We start from the raw sequence: 18,573 nt of genomic DNA, 5'->3' as shown, positions 1-18,573 counted from the left end.
GAGAGAGTTCCAATAACTAGCTTTTTATTGTCAAACTTCACAAATACTGGCACGCCTTCATTTCCTTTATCTTTCACCTCCCCTAGTGATGCCTGCACACATAATGATGATTTTAAACATAAATTCATTTTCAACTACCACCTAATACATAAATATCAAAATGGGATGAGTAAAACCTGTGAAAGATGTAACAATTTATTTTCCCCAGGATCGACCTTAACAGTTTTGCCAGGCTGAACTTCGAGCCCTAAAAATTTGCAGTAAAATTAAGAACATTCAGAAACCTACAATAACAAAACTAAAATACAAGTCTTAACTCCTGTCCTAATTCCCACCAACATTTACTCATACCAACTAACAAATTACTGCGAAGAGTGCTTCCTAGTATTAGAAAAAAAAATGAAGTAGGGCTTTATAAATGAAACACCAGAAAAGAAATGAGTCCATATAAAAGAGATCAGCCATTTGTATTAGCAACAGAAAAATATTGTTATCCTATCATAATTCGTTCAAAGAGACTAAAAGAAAAACCTCAAGACCCAACCAACAATTGCTCAGGCTATGACCCAATAAGAAACAACTGTTTTTCCTAAAACAAACTTGCAAAACTTTGTTTGTATCACAATTAAAATCATGTATTCATGTATCCCATTAGTAGGAATAGATTAATATTAGCATGTGGTACACTATCATAACACACCAAAGAAACTGTGGACACAAGAAATATTTAAAATGACTTAAAATGTAAACCACATATCTCAACCAACATTTATAGTCATAATACCATGTTGCAACATGTGCATTAAGTAAAATACCTATTTTATCATCAACTGATGAACAACAACCTCTCCGATAGATTTTCATCAAATATATAGTATTTTTATTTTCCCAAATTTATTGGCTTTGTTTTGCTTTTTAGTTCTTATCTCATTGTAAATTTGATATAGTAACTGAATCCACTGAATTTGCCCATCCCATTAGATTCCCAATGCAAGTTCCATACAAAAGGATGTATATAATATATATATATAACAGTCTATGCAAGCTTTTATACAAAAAGAAGCAATTCTAGTTTGTAAATACCAATACCACCCCCCCCCCCCCCCCCACCAAACCAAAAAAAAAAAAAACACTACCCCACTCTTTTGAAAAACAAAATGCACTAACGCAAAAGATGATGATAGATGTTCAAACAAACTTTGCATTTGCACTCAAAAACCCACGAAATTTACATGTCTTGGATACAAAGCACAGACTTTTAACTTTCAACTGGATAAGTACTTTGTTGATTGGATTTCATGACTGTCAAAACATGAATATTTACAGATTCCATACAGAGGAAGGCTTATCAACAAAATAACAAAAAAATTAGCAAAATAACTTTGGATAGATTTAGCAAAATCTAAAGAGTTACACTTAAGTTACGCTTGATCACAGATTTAACCCAAAACTATCGTATTTAAAAAATTAATTACTCTAAATTCATACTAAATAGAAAAAGTGATACTAAACCTATTAATCTCACCCTAGTAATTCTAGAGAAGTTTAGAAAGATTTGATAAAAATTCAATGAGTTACACTTGATCATTGATTTAACCCAAAAATACCCTATTTAAAATTTTATTCATCATAAAATCATAAAAGATTAGAAAGAAAAAAAATAAATATCTTAGAATCATGTGCTAATAGTTTTGAAGAAATTTGGATTGGTTTGATGAAAATATCTTGATTATACTCTAAGTTACACTCACATTACACTCGAGTTACACTCATTCACAGGTTTAACAAAGTTAGATCCAATCCGATCCAAATCGATCATGATCCAATCCGAATCGACCTAACCCGAACCGTGATGGCCAAACCAAACGAAACAGGCCCGTAGATCTGTGACTTGAAACAGCCCGATTCACGAGCATTATCAAAATAAAAAAAAGGCCCCCTTGATAAAAACCAATTATGGGGGTGCCATCCGATAAAAGCCCAATAACGGGGGCTTTTTTGGATAGATTCCAGATTTTTTTTTGTTCTACACGTATTAGTGAAAAGAGATCCACGAAGGGGTGATCTCATACACCTTTCGTGAATTGGGCATATCAAAATATATACTCATTGAAGCTTAAAAATTTTCTTTGACCAGCTAAAAACCCATTACAGCTTACTGGTGAGCTCAAGAAGAAAAAAGTATATAAGCTCGTAGAATTATCCAATCCTAGGATTACATAGCCCCTCTGACACGAAAAAACACCACTAATTCCATCACCCAGCAACTGAAATATTAATACACCTGAGAGATTGCCTAGAAGGATGATGCAACATTGCGAAATGTAATGATTATAATGCGAGAAAATGTGTGTCTATCAAAATCGTCAGTCAACACGACCAAATAACATAATCCGAATAGATTCTGTACGGAGGGAATGCTACCTAATAGAAGATTCATGTAGCCAAAGAAAACTTAAACTAATCGATCAAATCGAGCGTCGAACGAAAGATGGCAACCCCTAACAGACTTCAAGCAATCGCGTGAACGAGATGGAAGAGAGGACAGAGACGTAGAAAGAGAGGAGGATTTACCCCAAAACTCCATGGCGGTCGGCGAGGAGGAAGAGGAGGATTAGGGTTTTGAGGAGGGCGAAGAAGAAGGCGAGATCAAGAACAAGGCGGTGAGGCTTTAGGGTTTGGTTTGGGCTCCAAAGGAGGAGGCGCTTTTAAAGGCAAACGGTAGCCACTTGAGGGTTCGGATCGTCCATCGCGGCCGTGGATGATGTGTAACTTGTGTTAGGATTCGTGCTGGCCGTCGGTCTCGTGATCCGCCCGGGAGATGCTGATTTGGTTAATTGGATCGATCACATGGAGGAGTTCCACATCCGGGTTGAGGCAGGCGTCATTCCGCTTCATATGTCCGGGTTCGGGTTTTACCTTGGGCAGCGAATGGATCCGATCCGAATGAATTAACATGGGTTGGCCCTACCAACGTGGACTCGGATCATACTTGGAATAAGATCCGTTAATCTAAGTAGTCAAAATAATTTAAAATATAAATAATTTAGATAGGATAATTTATCGAAAAAACTCCTGCTTTTTATAATATGACACCCCTTATCTGATTTTTATCAATTTTTTTAATTTTGATCAAAATACTCTTAATAAAATCATAACAAAATGATGATTATCATTTGACTAAATCTAACTCTTTTTTTTTAATTGAACCATTTTTTTGGATGAATTAAATCAAACCGATTTAATTAAATCTTAAATTGATCCATTTTTCCTAAATTATCCCTTGATTTTTTTTTTTTTCAAAATTGCTCTTGATCTCCTCCACCTCCACTCCACCACCCGCTATCTCTCCCTTCATAATTTATGTAAAATAATTATTTTATTCGAGTTATACTCATTAATAGAATATATTAAATTTTATATAAAATATCTTAAAACTATAAACTTGAGTTATTATAAAAATATATCAATTTTTATATAAAATTATTCTAAATTATATTTACAAATATAATTGAGTTATACTTAAATTACACTTGAGTTACACTCATCAACAAAATATATTAAAAATATATATTAGTTCTATATAAAATTTTCCTAAATTCATCCTTGAACTAATTATAAAATTCTACATTTTTTTTCTCAATTTCTCGTGTCAACATAGTAACACTTGAAATGTGATTAAGTTAAACTTGATCACCTAACATGTTTTAAATTTAATATTTTTATTTTTATGATTTTATAATAATTAATTATACCGAGTATAATTTGAGTGTAAAAGGAATTTATTAAGAGGAAGAGTATAAATTTATTATAATTATATTTTAATATAATTTTTTAAATTTTGTATATAATATAACTTTTTTTAAGTTAATAAAATAAGACGAATGAGACAAGATAAAATATAATATAATGGTAGAATACACGAGGGAAAAGAGGACTAGAGAGAGGGATGAGGAAGAGAAAGTCAAAGGAGACTGATAAAGATGAAGAAGAGGAGGAAAGGTGAGAATAATGACTTAGAGAAAGTCATGGAGTAAAAGGAAGGAATCAACGAGAGAAAAGATGTGGCATAATAGGTGGAGGTGGTAGTGGTGATGATGGAGGTGAAGTGGGAAGACGAGGAGATGGAATCGATTGATTGATTTTTGGAAGGCTTTCGACCCAATCTGATCCAAAGGGATTCGACCCGAATCAATTTGACTCAGATCGAATCATACCGATTGGATCAAATCAGTTTATGATTCATTATTAAAATTTTAAATAAAAAAAAGTGTTAAGAATTAAATATAAAGCATCATATGATAAAATTTTATTATTTTATTTATTTATTAAATTACGCATTTAGACTTGTCTTTTAACGCTTATATATATTTTCTTTTCTAATGGAGAAATAGGGAATACAAAATTTAATTTGAGAATTTATAATAATTTTTATCACTTAAGTTGACTGATATCTATAAACAAAATCGTCGAATAATAAAAATTATCAAATAATATTTTGAACCATAAATTCTTAGTAAGTGAATGTGACACATTAGGGAAAAAATTAATATGATATATTAGCATTAGATTAATATTAATAATATCTTATTCGCCAGATTCCGAAAGTCACGTGTTTCACATCTCTCTCGCTACCTACCCCCGCTTCATCCTCCCTTTAGTTCTCCCTCCTTCCCCTTCTCACTCTGTGACAGTGACAGCGACAGCAGCAGAGGCGACGACTGAGGCGAACGAACGTTGCGCCATGGAAGTGGAAGCCATTCTCGCCGGTCTGATCCCTTCTTGGAGCTCCGTAAGTGCATGAAGCGACGCCCAAGGCCTGCTGGTCTTGCTGCCATCTTTATGTAGAGTTGTGATTGAGCATATCATCTCTTTCTTCTTTTTAGGTCGTTCTTCTTTCGTGCTATTTGGGGTATTTGGCTGTCGCCGGATCCGTGCTTCCGGGAAAGATCGTCCCCGGCGCCCTTCTATCAGACGGCTCACGTCTCCATTACCGATGCAACGGTCCGCCGATCCTCCACCCATCCTCCGCTTACTGTATACCCGAGAGCGTTCTCTTGATAGAACACTTGATTATGTTGTCTTCTTGATTGTCTTGTTGCATCGCTTCTGTTTAAAGAATGGTTTTTTTGCAATAAATGAATGTATAATGCACCTGGGATCTCTGCCTACAAGTGTTTGTGGAAATGTCATATCGCATCTGCTGGGTTTGTGAGTGCTGAAAATGTGACATGAGTTTAAAATGATGCAGTAATTGTAAAGACTTGTATCTAAGACTGTTTGCAAGTTCAGCACGAACTGAGCTTCGGTAGATGCCTTAGATGTAATATCAAGGGAGTGTTTCCTTGAGAAATATTGATTTTTTTTCCTTTGAACAATCAAAAGCTTGGTTTGTGGCTGAAGGTGACCTAAGTTAAAATACTTTGATGTTATGTTTGATAACAAGAACCACGTTTGTCCAGAGTGTACCTGTAAGTTTGTTTAACGATAATGAATTGCTCCATTTATTACTGCATAATAGATATAATCTTTAACCAAAATTTAGGTTCCTTATCCCCAATTGTTTTAACAAACTGTTTTTCCTTTGGGATCACTGTGTCGAATGTATACACCATTCTGGAGCGGAGGATTGAGAAAGTGTGGAAGATTTCAACATAGGACAATGGTGGATCCCAGCAGATCTATCAAAATTTGGCAAGTTGTTGGTTGGGAAGTTATACACATATTAAAATGCACGGAAGAAAAAAGAGTGAGACCCATGGAGTTAGTATAGATAGCACCTTAATTGTGCCTATAAAACATATGTAGGAATTGAAATATCTGGACCATTCATGTCTTCTATGCTTTATTGATTCTTTTCCTTATGTTTATATATCTTGCAATGTACCATTTTCAACATTGTGACAATGGTTCTGAGATTTTTTTTTTCCTTGCTCTTTCTTCCTTTTCAGGTTTGGCATCACTTTTGCTGTTAATGGCACTTCTAGAGATTGGTATTTACATGAAGTTGATGTCCGCCGTGGTATGCATTTTTTAACTGTATTTATCTATACTCTTATACACACAATGGTTTACATGCTCAATCACGTACAACTTATATAAACATGGATGATCTTGTTTTTCTGCTTATTTTTGTCAGGGCATTTCTCAACTCTCTTGCTTTTAGCTCCTTGTGAATTGTATCGACACAAATACTATTTGTTTATTATCAGATTTTTTTGGGACATTCTTACAAGTTAGAAGGAAGTCCAAGCTTACACATGCTTTGATCTGCAAGTATATTATTAAATTCTGGAAATATTTTATAGACAAACAGAAAATATAACATCTATTTTATCAATATATTTAATAATTGAATACTTAGTTCAGTGCTTCCTAGTAGTCAATTGCCTACTTTTGCCACGAGAAGCAATTGATTTGTTAAAGTAGCTTGGAGTTCTTTGTCGTTAGTTGACTTTGTCAGTTTTGAACTCCAATTTCTTCTGATACAAATAAAAAATTCTAGCAAAGGAATAGGATGGAATGTGAAAATATCACCTTTGTTTGGGTAAAACTGACCTTTCAGCTGAGGTTCATCCCGAATTTTGTCATGGAATCACACTGTGGTGAAATTTTGGCTTCCATGTCTGGTAAGTGTAAGTTACATAGATGAACTAATTGTAAATACAATCTTAGTCTGTTGATAAATTTTCTGGTTCTGCTTTTTTCTGACCCTCCTTGTTTTAGATATTCATGCTTATTGTTTATAAGCATTCCACCATTTATGAACCACAGCCTTTCTTTTGACTTCCAAAAATTTGTTCATTTGGTTTATGTTCAGGAGCAGAGATGGACTTGTCATTTTTTTTTTGCCAACAGCTTTTTCTCATCATGTCATTTTTTCTATTACATTATGATTTATTTTGTGCTGAATGCATTTTTCATATGTTATAGCTGATCATCTAAACTGCCTTGTGATGGGTTAGTTCTCCATGACACTGGTTATCTATGTTTGTAGTATTTTGGCCAATTAACTTGTTTCCAAGCAAAGTCCAATTATATCAAATTCTTTGAAGTACAATTAAGAAAAACTTGTAGCCTATCATATTTATTTTATTTTTAGATAATTTTTACAGCATGTATCATCTCTGTGTTCCTTAGAGACAATGCCATATTATAAATATTGATCATATAATTGTCAGTAATCTTCAATTTTAAATACTGTAAAAATATCAATTTGCAAGCATCTAATAGTCAACATTTTAGTGCTCTTATAATGCTGTTGTAATTTATTAATTTATATTGCATAATGCATAATTAGTGAAAATATTGATCCAATTTTTCATATATGTTTGTAGGTCATAGCAGACAAAGGACTTGAGTTGCTATCAGCAACTTTTATATTCAGCCTCTTTGTAAGTTCATTTTCATAGGAATGTTTGTTGTACTTTAGAACTTATTGGTTTGGGTACTTGACATTGACACTCTGATGATCATTAATTGTCAGTATTTGCACAACTCTCATCAATTTTCTGTCATGTCTTTCTTTCTAGTATATGTATTATTCTTATGCATTTATTAGTTATACTGAAAACTAAGCTTGTATATTGATTCTTACATTACTGGGGGTGCAACACATACATGTGTGGTTTCGTCTTTCTCAATATCAGATTCCTTCAGATGCAAGTATGTAAACAGCAGTCAGGATTTGTTTGGATGATGGTTGTCTAACTCTAACCACCTCTAGTCAGATCTGTTCTTGTATGCAAGGTGATATGTTTTTGTGGCAGGATCATATATTCTGGCAGATGTGTCATCACACGTTTGTTGGTTTCCTTTGGTTTTTCGACAGTCTTTTTGTTAGGAGTAAATTCAATGGTCAGGGTGCATATTGTAGAAAGATTGTTATGCTTTTATTTCCAAGCGTGTAATATGAGTTTGATGCTTGTTTCTGTTGTAGCAAGTCTAAAGTTCTTTCTAGATATTTGTGAAACTCAAATTCAGTTTCTTTAAAAAGTTTGTGGACAAACTAGGCGCATTCTTCTATAAATTATCTCTTTTGTTGCTAAAATATTCTTTATTTATATTTAATTCGAGAGACTTTTTGATTCATCTAACATATATTGGAGTCTGTATCTTCTGAATGATGCTTGGTGGTGCTGCTTTAGGTTGTACAACCATTTGTATCAATTCAGTTCACATGCAATCCATTTAGCTTATGGGCAAATTCAGTTCACTCCACTAGGAAGAGTAGACTTTGTAAGCTTGAAGTAGATTCATATCTTTAGATACTTTTGATGCTTGTTAATCTCCAGGTGGCTATGAAGCATATTTCCTAGGCACTTAAGATCTTCCATCTTTCTGAACTGGTATGTAAATTATGGCACAGAAAATGAATACATATTAGGAATACCTAACAATCTTACTGCCATTGTTTAGGTTACAATTTAAGGAACATTCAGAATGCAGAAAAGACATACTTCTGTGCGATTCTATGGAGTTCTTTTCCTATTATTGTATTTATCTGGAGAAAGCCCAGCAAGGATCCAATTTCTTTAACTCAAACTGTAGAAAGCTGAAAATGATATCATTATTGATGTGCAAGACACATCATTTTCAAAACTGAAAGCAAAAATTGATTGCTCATTGTTATTTGCATCTTTATTCAAATTGTATATGGTTCTTATTATCCATGCGCCTGCTTATAATGTCTGTTTTTGATCTTCTTTTCAGGTTTCCTTGGTACTATATGCTGCTGGCCTTAAGTCACGTAGCCAGAGCTCTTCTTTAAAACCTCACGTCACAGGAGACTTTATTCATGACTGGTACCGTAACACCATTTCTCATGTGTTATCTAGTCATTTCACTGTTTACTCGTGTCTATTTTTGCTCTGAAAAGCTAATATATTCATTGAATTTTACAAATTGTTCCTCGGTCAATTTTGCTTTGAAGAGAGTGGCACTCTTATGCAATTGAGCTTTTTTTATTTTCTTTTATATAGATATCAGGCTATGTTTGATGCACATAGACAGGACAATAACTACATGCTGTTTTTAGATATCTCAACTAAAAATTAGTAAGAACAAAAGCTTGGCTGAAAGCTTGCAGAAACTTAGATAATTACAGGAGCTACTAAGGTCACATACTACTGTGATCTGGACTTTTTGTGTACTCAGAACAGGCACCTTTGAACAGATCAATATATATTGCACACCTTGTAACAGCATGTCCATTATGACAGCAGTTTTACCAAGGAAGATGAAAGCCTTACTTGGAAGGTTTTCACATAGTAGTGCTGTGTCATTTAATTGCTATCATCTATGTGAGCTATAATTAATCACTTAGGAAAAAAATGTAGTTTAAAGGACATATGGGAAGTTATTGCTTCTCATTCCTTTTGGTACTTGTGCACACCTTTTTTCCCTGTGGATGCATAACTAGTTCCTTTAAACTTAAGATTGAATTAGCCTGTGTCGCACATTATTCTTACCCTTAACCTTTCCCAAGTGCATATCCCTTTGCCTGATAAGGTTATAAGCTTTCATAAGTTAAATATTTTGAGGACATTGGCTGATACATTGTTCTTCATGACACTGTACATTACTGTTATTACTTCTCTTACTTGATCTGCAGAAATAGTGTTGTTTCACAATGCTTTTTCTGATTATTGATGCCTTTGATGTTCATGGTTCCTAACAGGTGGTTTGGAGTACAACTTAATCCTCATTTCTTGGGAATTGACCTCAAGTATGCATTTTTGTTCGTTGTTTTACTGGATTCTTTTTCCCAATTATTAAATAGATTATTATAACCATTTTATCAAGTTATATGATGATTACTATTATCTGCAGTTTCCCTGTGTCCATTTCTTATGAATTGCAATAAGAATCTTGTTTATTGGGTTGCATGTGATGATTCATTAATGGTGGGATTCAAACACTTCGAGTAAGAACACTTAGGAGCTTATCATAGACCTATAGTGGTTAAAGGTGCTCACTAATTGACAAATACCATCAGATCTACACCTGTGAGTGCGAGCTTTAATGTTAAGTGCACATTGTTAGATATTCTTGCAGATGCATACCACCTTGGTTCCTGTTGAGTTGTGTGATCCATCCCACTGCATGATTAAAAATTGGTGCCAGGCCACCGAGACAAGCTAGGCAGAGATATTCATATTCTTTGTCTTGGTCAATGCAGACAAAAGATACTTTGCTTCAATTGTCGTTGGTTCAAATAAATAAGATCAGAAATTACAAATAATATGACTTGTTTTTATCTTATCCTACCTGCCATCAGATAATTGATCTGAATAAAGACAAAGCCCGCACTTATTTCTCCTTATCTCAACATAATTAGTTATAAAACCAGACTGCCACCATGCCACCAATTGCACATGACCTAAAATAAGCTTGTCACAGGCCTATTTTGGTCTCATCGCATGATTCAAGTTTTAACCAAATAAAAAGAAGAATAAGTTGGGTTGGGTTTATTGCTTAGTTAAGACTTGAACATGTCTATAGCCATTTGCGAATATGTGACAATGTTGAAGTCCCATTTTGATCCATGTAAATGCTGTTGTTTCTTTTGAGAACTTCTCTATTTCTGTTATTGAAGCCTTCAAGCTTTTAAAGCCAAAACAAAAATATTTTCCTACTTATTGACACTCTAACCTCGTGTTCACATATTGCAATGAATTGGCTAATGCTGTTTTTTAAGATGGAAAAATAGTAACTAATGGCATGGTTCTATCTTTAACAAATTTATCCTCATTCCATTTTGCAGATTCTTCTTTGTTCGAGCTGGAATGATGGGTTGGTTGCTAATCAATCTCTCTCTGTTGGCAAAGAACTATGAAGCTGGCACTGCAAACCTTTCAGTTATTCTTTACCAGCTATTTTGCACGGTACCATGAAATAAAATTTTCTATGTTGGAGTTTGCATCATCTATAATTGCTAATTTATGTTCTTTTCTCTTTTGTAGTTATATGTTTTAGATTATTTCTTCTATGAGGAATTCATGACCTCCACGTAAGTCTTTATTATCCCAGAAAAATGTGGTTAATTTTGTGTGTTTAAGTTTGCTAATAATTCCTGTTCTCTTTTTTCCTGCACATGCAGTGCATCCCGCCACCACCTATGAGTTTGATCTTTTGAATGTCAAATAGACTGGATTACCACTGGATGGCCTAATGTTTTATGGGATGAGAATATACTCCTTTTTATTTGTGATGATTTCAAGAAAGAAAGTAATTGATTTATTAATTTAAAATGACCACTTTCTATTTAGCACAGCTGGTGAAAAGTTTAAAACAATGCAACATGTTTGTGCTTGTTAATCTTTAAATTCCATGCTGTAGGCTAAGTTTTTCTCATTCTCATGAAGATTGCAAAGGATAGGGATGTGTGGCCCCATATTGGATTCTAATTTGATGATTTGGAGTGCTCACTATTCACTAATGTTCTGAAACCTTGTCATATTTGGCTTTCATTCTTTCATATGATAATTGTCTTCTTGGCTTCTTCATAATGATATTTGAATCATTGTATCAAATTTCTTATTTTTGTTCTCTTTTTCACTTTATAGGTGGGATATTATAGCTGAAAAGTTGGGCTTTATGCTGGTATTTGGAGATCTAGTCTTCATTCCTTTCACTTTCAGTATCCAGGCATGTTAGATCTCAGCTATGTTATAATTTTTTATCCACCAAGGTTGAGTAGGAAAGAAATCATCAGCTGCACTTAAATTTTGGAGCGGGATCAAACCAGAATGGCAGAATTGGTCTGCTCAGATAATCAGATTCGAGTAATTCGTAAAGGGCTTGGTATAAATTAAAATTTGAATTAATTAGGAATAGACACCAAAATCAGCTGCATCACATATGGCTTATCCTAGACTTTGATGATTTAATAAAACTAAGCTGCTTGATCAGTCTTTTCTAATAATTTACCTTGTGATGCTATTGCCCCTTAAAAATGCTGATGAAAGACTCTGTTCTAATAGTCTCACCAGTGAATGAATCGAGTTTACTTGTACATTAATATACATGCAATTCTCTGATAGTGCCTTTGTTCATCGAACCTTTTCAGGGATGGTGGCTTTTGAAAAACAAAGTTGAGCTAACGAAAGTTGCTGCTGTTGCCAATTGCTTGGTTTTCCTTGTTGGGTATGACATTTTTGTTTGTGTAATTTTAAACAATTTTCAGTAAAATCATACCTTAGATATGCTGCCTATAAGATCTGAATGATCCTCAAGTTTGTTGAAACATCCTGCTGAATTCTGCAGTTATCGAGTATTTAGAGGAGCTAACAAGCAAAAGCATATATTTAAGAAGGATCCTAAAGCTCCCATATGGGGTAAAGCTCCAAAAGTTATTGGAGGAAAGCTGCTTGCCTCTGGTTACTGGTAATGTTGCTGAACTTGTATCACACTGAATTTGTTATTAGTACCTGTGGACCTATTTTCTTTTATATTAGCTATATATGTTTTAATTCATTTGAATTTTTAAACCAGTAAATGAAACAAGTGTAGCATTTTGGTACATTACATACTATCTCTCAAATAACTTCCTATGGAACTCCACTATGAGATTAATATTTCTCGGGGTGTCATCTAAGGAATTCAGAAATTTTGCGGAGGAGTTTCATTTTGAAGTTGTAAACTAAAAAACAATTTCCACTGGTGTTTTCAAAATTTTGAGGCATCTTATTCAGATCAACTAAGATCTGGAAAAGTACGTCAGTGGATTTATGTTCTTGGCATCAGACTGCTAAGCTAGTTCATTGCATAAATAATGTGGTCAGTTACTTTATTTTACTACTGGTCTGTTTGTAAAGAAAATTAGTTAGTTTACTGCAACAGGGATGCATTTAGTTGCATGATCAAAAGCAGAATCCAGTTTCCATAATTTCTTTACTCACCAAAATTAACAACAACAGGCCTTTGTTGGATTTGGATACCCTAATTGTTCATAAGAAGTGCATCAATGATGTTCCTTTTTACTTAGTGAGCATATTTGCATTCCTTGTATTCAACTATCACGCATGGTGATCTTAGTCTTTTAGGGGCACTGATTGTACTAGATCCTTTATCTTGCTTCCCCATCTAAAATGACCCTGTGAAAGTTCCTGTTTATAGAACTCATATGTCAATCATCTCCATTGTTTCAGGGGTATTGCAAGACACTGCAATTACCTTGGTGACTTACTGCTAGCACTTTCATTCAGCTTGCCGTGCGGAATAAGGTGATGCCTATTCACCATCTGTTTATTGTTAATTAGTGGGTGTAAACACTGATGTTTGATCTCTCACCCTCTTTGCAGCTCTGCCATTCCATACTTTTATCCTACATACCTCCTTATTCTACTTATTTGGAGGGAGAGACGAGATGAAGCAAGGTGTTCGCAGAAGTACAAGGAAATCTGGGCAGAATACTGCCAGCTAGTTCCATGGAGGATACTGCCATATGTGTACTAAAATTACTAAAGTGAGCTCGATAGAGGCAACTCATTTGTTATTTCCCCAGAATAGTGGTCATGGATTGGGTGCCTCATCTCCAAATTCTGTGCCTTGACCGAATCATGTTACTCATCAACTGTTTGCAAACAGGTCTTCATGCAAAGTGTCCTTGTATGTAAGCTCGTGATGCTCGACATTATTGTTTGCAGAACTCATGTTAATTAGGTAGATCATCTTGTAACGGAAATATTGCTGACTGTTTAATCACTAGCTAATTTGAACTTGGAGTTGTGCCGAAGAGATCCCATTTCCACTCAGTAGTAGAGTAGCTTAGTGTAGTTCTGCATTTGATTTATTGTAGCAATATTTCTTAATATGATGAACTGTCGAACCTGTTATATTCTTGTGATCTTAGTTGAAGTTGCATTAGCCTGCTTATGTTTCATATCACTGGTAGTTGGGCCAAACCCAGGTAACAAAATCCTGTCTCTTTCTCCTCTTGTGGGTTAATCTCCTTTTGTTTTCACATGAAAAAAGAGCTGGATGCCACATTATTGCTACTGATCTAGTGAACATGTGCAGTCCAAGATGTTTGAATCTCAGCATACAAACAAACAAGGGGGAAGTGACAATGACGGTGACAACTCGATGGTACGCTGCTGTTGCCACTGGGAAGATGCTTGCCGGGGACAGTAGTGAATGATGGCTCCTCCATTGATCTACAGGAGTACATATCAATAACCAGGTAACAACTGATGCTATTATGATCTGTTTCCTGTGTTGCGTTAGTATGAACTGGTCCATTCTGGGTCTGCCATCCAACCTAATGGTACTCAATATGATTGGCATTAGGTATCACTGAAAAAGAAGAGGGACAAAGAAGTTGCTGTTTGTTTGTGTTAGAACAAGCTTGTTTAATATGGTGGAAAAAGAGCCAAACTAAGAAAGAGACGGAGAAATTTGGTTTAGGTTTCACAGGCTATAATTGATCTGAATCTAATCCATACACAAATTGGTGGGGGAAATGTGTATAGATTTGGGCATAGGAGGGGTTGATTACACCATCACTGTTCTCCTTTGCCGGAAGAACATATTGGAGTCTCCAAAGGGTTGAAGTTGCATCTCATGATTCCAGTAGATGATGAAGGTCTGCATGTTTCCATGGAGGAGAAACAACTGTGAAGTATGCATTGCATTACAGAGCAAACCACATCACAAGTATGTATTCATCTGCATTCAACACTGAAGAAGCCATCATCTCAGTATTACCTACTGAGAAGTACCATACGCTCATTATCTTCCGTCACGAATTCACCATTGATGAAGGGAATATTTTGAAGCGACAGCATCTGAGTACTACATGTCCTGATCACATTGTAGGCTGCGGTGATCTAATTTACTGATTGCAATGACTGTCAAATAGGCTTGTTCTATCCTATTGTACAAACAGCCAATGCAAGTAGATTGATCATGAGACAAACTAGAATGAATTTGTCGATAACTCGAAGCCGTCCGAACTCATTCATCATACGTCAGGAAATAAAAAAAAATTATTACTTGATAAATGATATAAAAGGTCATGTCATTATCGTAAAAACTTTTTCAAATTTATTGAAGTTCAATGTGCACTACATTGTTAGTATGATTTGTCGCGTCTTGTGATTGATCATTTTAGAAATCCTAGTCCGCAACATTAATAATTTAATTATGACAGTTGTCGGGTATCAAGCCAAACAAGATGATTCCTTCACTTCATATGAAGCATCATTTGATTGTGACTTTTTTTTCACAACAAATTATTAAGATTTTTGTCTTTTATTCATCCCCTATGGATCGATTTAGTTTTTTCAAAAAAAATAATTTAATAATATCTTCCTTCGATCGTTTTAGAAATTTAAGTTCTCGTCATTGACAAATTAAATTTACAAATGTTGTCATATATCAAATTATTCATCCCCTATGAATCGATTTAGTTTTCTCAAAAAAAATAATTTAACAATATCTTCTTTCGCATGATTGTTTTAGAAATCCGAGTTCTTACAAATTAAATTTACAAAGGTTGTCATATATCAAACTAACAAGATGATTCCTTGACTATGAAGGGTCATTTGCTTATGACATCTTTTCATAATAAATTTTCAAGATTTTTATCTTTTATTCATCCTCTTTGGATCAATTTAGTTATATCAAAAAATAATTCAGTCTCCCCTCACGTGATCGTTTTAGAAATATGAGCTTTCATTATTGACAAATTAAATTTACAAAAATGATTACAGGAAGCATCATTTACTTGTGACATCTTTTTACGATATATTATCATAATTTTTATCTTTTATTCATCTCTTATGGATCGATCTCGTTGTCTTAAAAAAAATAATTCAGCAAAATCTCCCATATCATTTAAGAAATTTAAGAAGTATCAAGCCGACAAATGATTCGAAACATCATTTGCATGTTTCATTTTTTCAAGATAAGATATCGAAATTTCACTTTTTATTGGTCGCATGTGGACAGATCTCGCTGTCTCAAAAAATAATTTAATAGTTTACTTACAAATAGCTTGTTGAACAAACCCTTTAATTTGCTTGTGTTTTGTATTCTTAGAGACTCACAAATCATGTGACCACTGTGTTCCTATGAATTAAATACTTGTGGTCTAACACATTCATGTGCAACTCCTGACCTAAGAACAAGCTCCGTATATTTCATGTTAATAATCTCTTACGAACCGAAGTCTAGTGAGCATTCATTCTTTATCGAGGCGCTTTCGTTCTCCCTAAGAGACAAAGGTGGTAAGGTTCGCCGAACCCGAGAACCCATTCCACTGGCACAAAAAACAAGTGGCTGATGGCCTCGTTGAATAAAGCAGCAGCACCCACTCAGCTTTGGTTCTTATCACATAGATTCTCTCGTTCTCGGTGGGAGGACAAAGGCGAGGACAGAGATGGGCTCCCATGGCGCTGATGCCAAAGCCACTCCTCGAAACCAAGTGGGTCGTATGTCCTGCCTGCCGGCCTCTGCTGCACTTCATTTACATCTCTCTCTCTCTCTCTCTCTATCTCCCTCTGAAGCCATAAATGAACGACGCTGCAGTGTTGTTTGGTGTCAGTCGCCGATTAAGAACATAAATAAACAAATATCAGTTACATAATTCATCTACGATGAAACTGACTTGTGATCTCATGAAAATGTAACTCATATTATGTTGGTTTTTTTCTTTATGATCTTTGATATTGATTAAAAAATATATTAAAACAATCACGCATTAAATGAAAAAAAGCTCGTGAGATAAAATCAACTCGGGAAGAGACATTTATCGTCGATATCTCATCGACAGTATTATATACTTTTTTATTTTTAAATATTAATATGTGAGAGACAAAAAAATTCTATGAGTTAAAATCATCTCAGAGAGAAACATTCACCATCGAGAGAGAGAGAGAGAGAGAGAGTTGAGTTGGATGAACGAAGGGGAAGGCGATGAGTTCGACCACCTCCCAAGGCTGTGAATCGGAGGGGAGGCACAAAGCAGCACACAGCCTCTGCATGCGTCACGCGGCGCTCCGACTCGACGCATGCACGGTAACAACAGCAGAAGCGGCGTCACGGAGACGAACCTCCACCTGCACGTGAAGGAAACGAGAAGAGAAGACGGGGAACGGCTCCGCTCGTTCCTCGGTTCCCTCGTTTCTTCTTCTCCTGACTCCGCAATATATTTATCTTTCACGAGTACTCGTTTCCCCTCCCCCATGATTGACTCCGTTTGCTAGTCGCGGGTTAAGAGAGAAGAGGGCCTACTTAGATATTCTGATTTGGATGATAAAGATTTATAAGAACAATTTATCGAAAAAAAATCAGTGCTAATTGATTTTTGGGAAATTATCCTGAAATTTTTTTTCATGAATGAATAATTATATTTTTACTATGTGATTTTTTCATGAATAATCTGTTAAGAGAATTTTGAAAAAAAAAAAAGAAACATTCCTCCTAAAAGACCATGCACTATATGTGCTCTTGCATAATTAGCTAATTGGTTAACTACCTAATGAATCTTTCTATAAATATGATCAATCGAAAAGATTTAAAAACCAAGAAATATCCATTTATCTAAATCGGTTTAATAAACTAGTTCAGAGAATTTTGAAAAAAAAGAAGAAATATTAATCTCCTTAAAGACCATACACTATATGTGCTCGTGCATAATTAGCTAACCGCTTAACTATATGATTATTTTTTTATAAATATGATAGATCAAAAAGACTTAAAAACTATCTATAAGGATATAATGATTAATATTAATAAATTATTTTTTGCTAACTAATTGATTTAGTTAGTAAATATTTTATCAGATCATTACAAAGTTGTGAAATCAAAATTAAAATTTAAAACTTAAAAGGAATAAGGCTACAAATATTTGACCAAAATTTTGGTCTAAAAAATATTTTCTTTTATAAGAATAATACTACGAATGTTTGACTAAATTATTGTGTTCTCATAGTTGGGCAGGAATCCTAGCGAACACATTCATCAATCTAGTGTTCTTCAGGACTTTCTCTCTAAACCTATTTGTGTCGTCCCATTATGTCATCTAAATTTGTCCGTCTTTTCAATTTAAACCAAATCAATATTTTTTTTATATTATATAAATGATCGAAATGATAAGAAGTAATTAAGATGGATGATTTTGAAGGGTGGAGGATTCTAACCATGATAGGTGGGCCACTAGCCCTTTGTGTCTCCATGGATAAGACAAAGCCCATTTGATTTATTGAACTTAATATTTTTCCATAAAATTGATCGGTATATGCATATAAAATATCTATCATCTTCAATCATCCATACCTTTTATCTTTTCGATCACTCGTTGTGAATAAAAGTATTTTAAAATGGATGCACTTCTTGCCTTTTCTAATTATAATTAATTATATTAATTAATTATTTCACCAAATGAGTTCAAAAGAACACGTACATTATCGAGCAGCAAATTAATATACATTTGGCCACGTATAAAGAAAGTTTCGAAATAAAAAACATGTAGACTTGTTAAAGTAGTTTAACACATTATTCCAATAAAAACATTAGATTGCTAATAATGATGAATCAAAATCCCTTACGAAGAAGAAAGAGATAAGA

General features: G+C 34.4%; 2 protein-coding genes across 2 annotated transcripts in view; one reads left to right on the top strand and one right to left on the bottom strand.

Annotated features, from left to right (window-relative positions):
• LOC135629601 (histone deacetylase HDT2-like) overlaps positions 1 to 2,689 on the bottom strand; it is a 4,801-nt gene extending 2,112 nt beyond the window's left edge. Inside the window, exons 1-3 of the mRNA XM_065137190.1 lie at positions 2,575 to 2,689; positions 177 to 247; positions 1 to 92 (exon numbers count right to left, since the gene is read on the bottom strand). The exon at positions 1 to 92 is cut by the window's left edge and continues 126 nt beyond it. Coding sequence (XP_064993262.1) covers positions 1 to 92; positions 177 to 247; positions 2,575 to 2,587 — 176 coding nt within the window. The 5' untranslated portion in view covers positions 2,588 to 2,689. The remainder of the gene's footprint in view (positions 93 to 176; positions 248 to 2,574) is intronic.
• A 1,948-nt stretch (positions 2,690 to 4,637) lies between these two features.
• On the top strand, positions 4,638 to 13,738 carry LOC135629596 (delta(14)-sterol reductase-like). The gene is made up of 13 exons (XM_065137181.1): positions 4,638 to 4,792; positions 4,887 to 5,004; positions 5,952 to 6,022; positions 7,338 to 7,394; positions 8,713 to 8,804; positions 9,680 to 9,727; positions 10,766 to 10,886; positions 10,965 to 11,011; positions 11,568 to 11,649; positions 12,071 to 12,147; positions 12,268 to 12,387; positions 13,152 to 13,226; positions 13,305 to 13,738. The coding sequence occupies exons 1-13, from the start codon at positions 4,745 to 4,747 to the stop codon at positions 13,456 to 13,458; spliced, it is 1,110 nt and encodes a 369-aa protein (XP_064993253.1). The 5' UTR covers positions 4,638 to 4,744; the 3' UTR covers positions 13,459 to 13,738.
• The last annotated feature ends 4,835 nt before the right edge of the window (positions 13,739 to 18,573 follow it).

The sequence above is a fragment of the Musa acuminata genome, chromosome BXJ1-3 (assembly GCF_036884655.1).
Source record: "Musa acuminata AAA Group cultivar baxijiao chromosome BXJ1-3, Cavendish_Baxijiao_AAA, whole genome shotgun sequence".
In the NCBI taxonomy this organism is placed as follows: Eukaryota; Viridiplantae; Streptophyta; class Magnoliopsida; order Zingiberales; family Musaceae; genus Musa; species Musa acuminata.
This window is presented reverse-complemented; position numbering and strand designations above follow the sequence as displayed.

Excerpts from the sequence above, each read along its gene's own strand:
- LOC135629596 (XM_065137181.1), top strand. The coding sequence starts at position 4,745 with ATGGAAGTGGAAGCCATTCTCGCCGGTCTGATCCCTTCTTGGAGCTCC. Across the intron at positions 11,650-12,070 it reads CTTTCACTTTCAGTATCCAG|GGATGGTGGCTTTTGAAAAA; the intron begins GCATGTTAGATC and ends GAACCTTTTCAG. Across the intron at positions 13,227-13,304 it reads AGCTTGCCGTGCGGAATAAG|CTCTGCCATTCCATACTTTT; the intron begins GTGATGCCTATT and ends CCCTCTTTGCAG.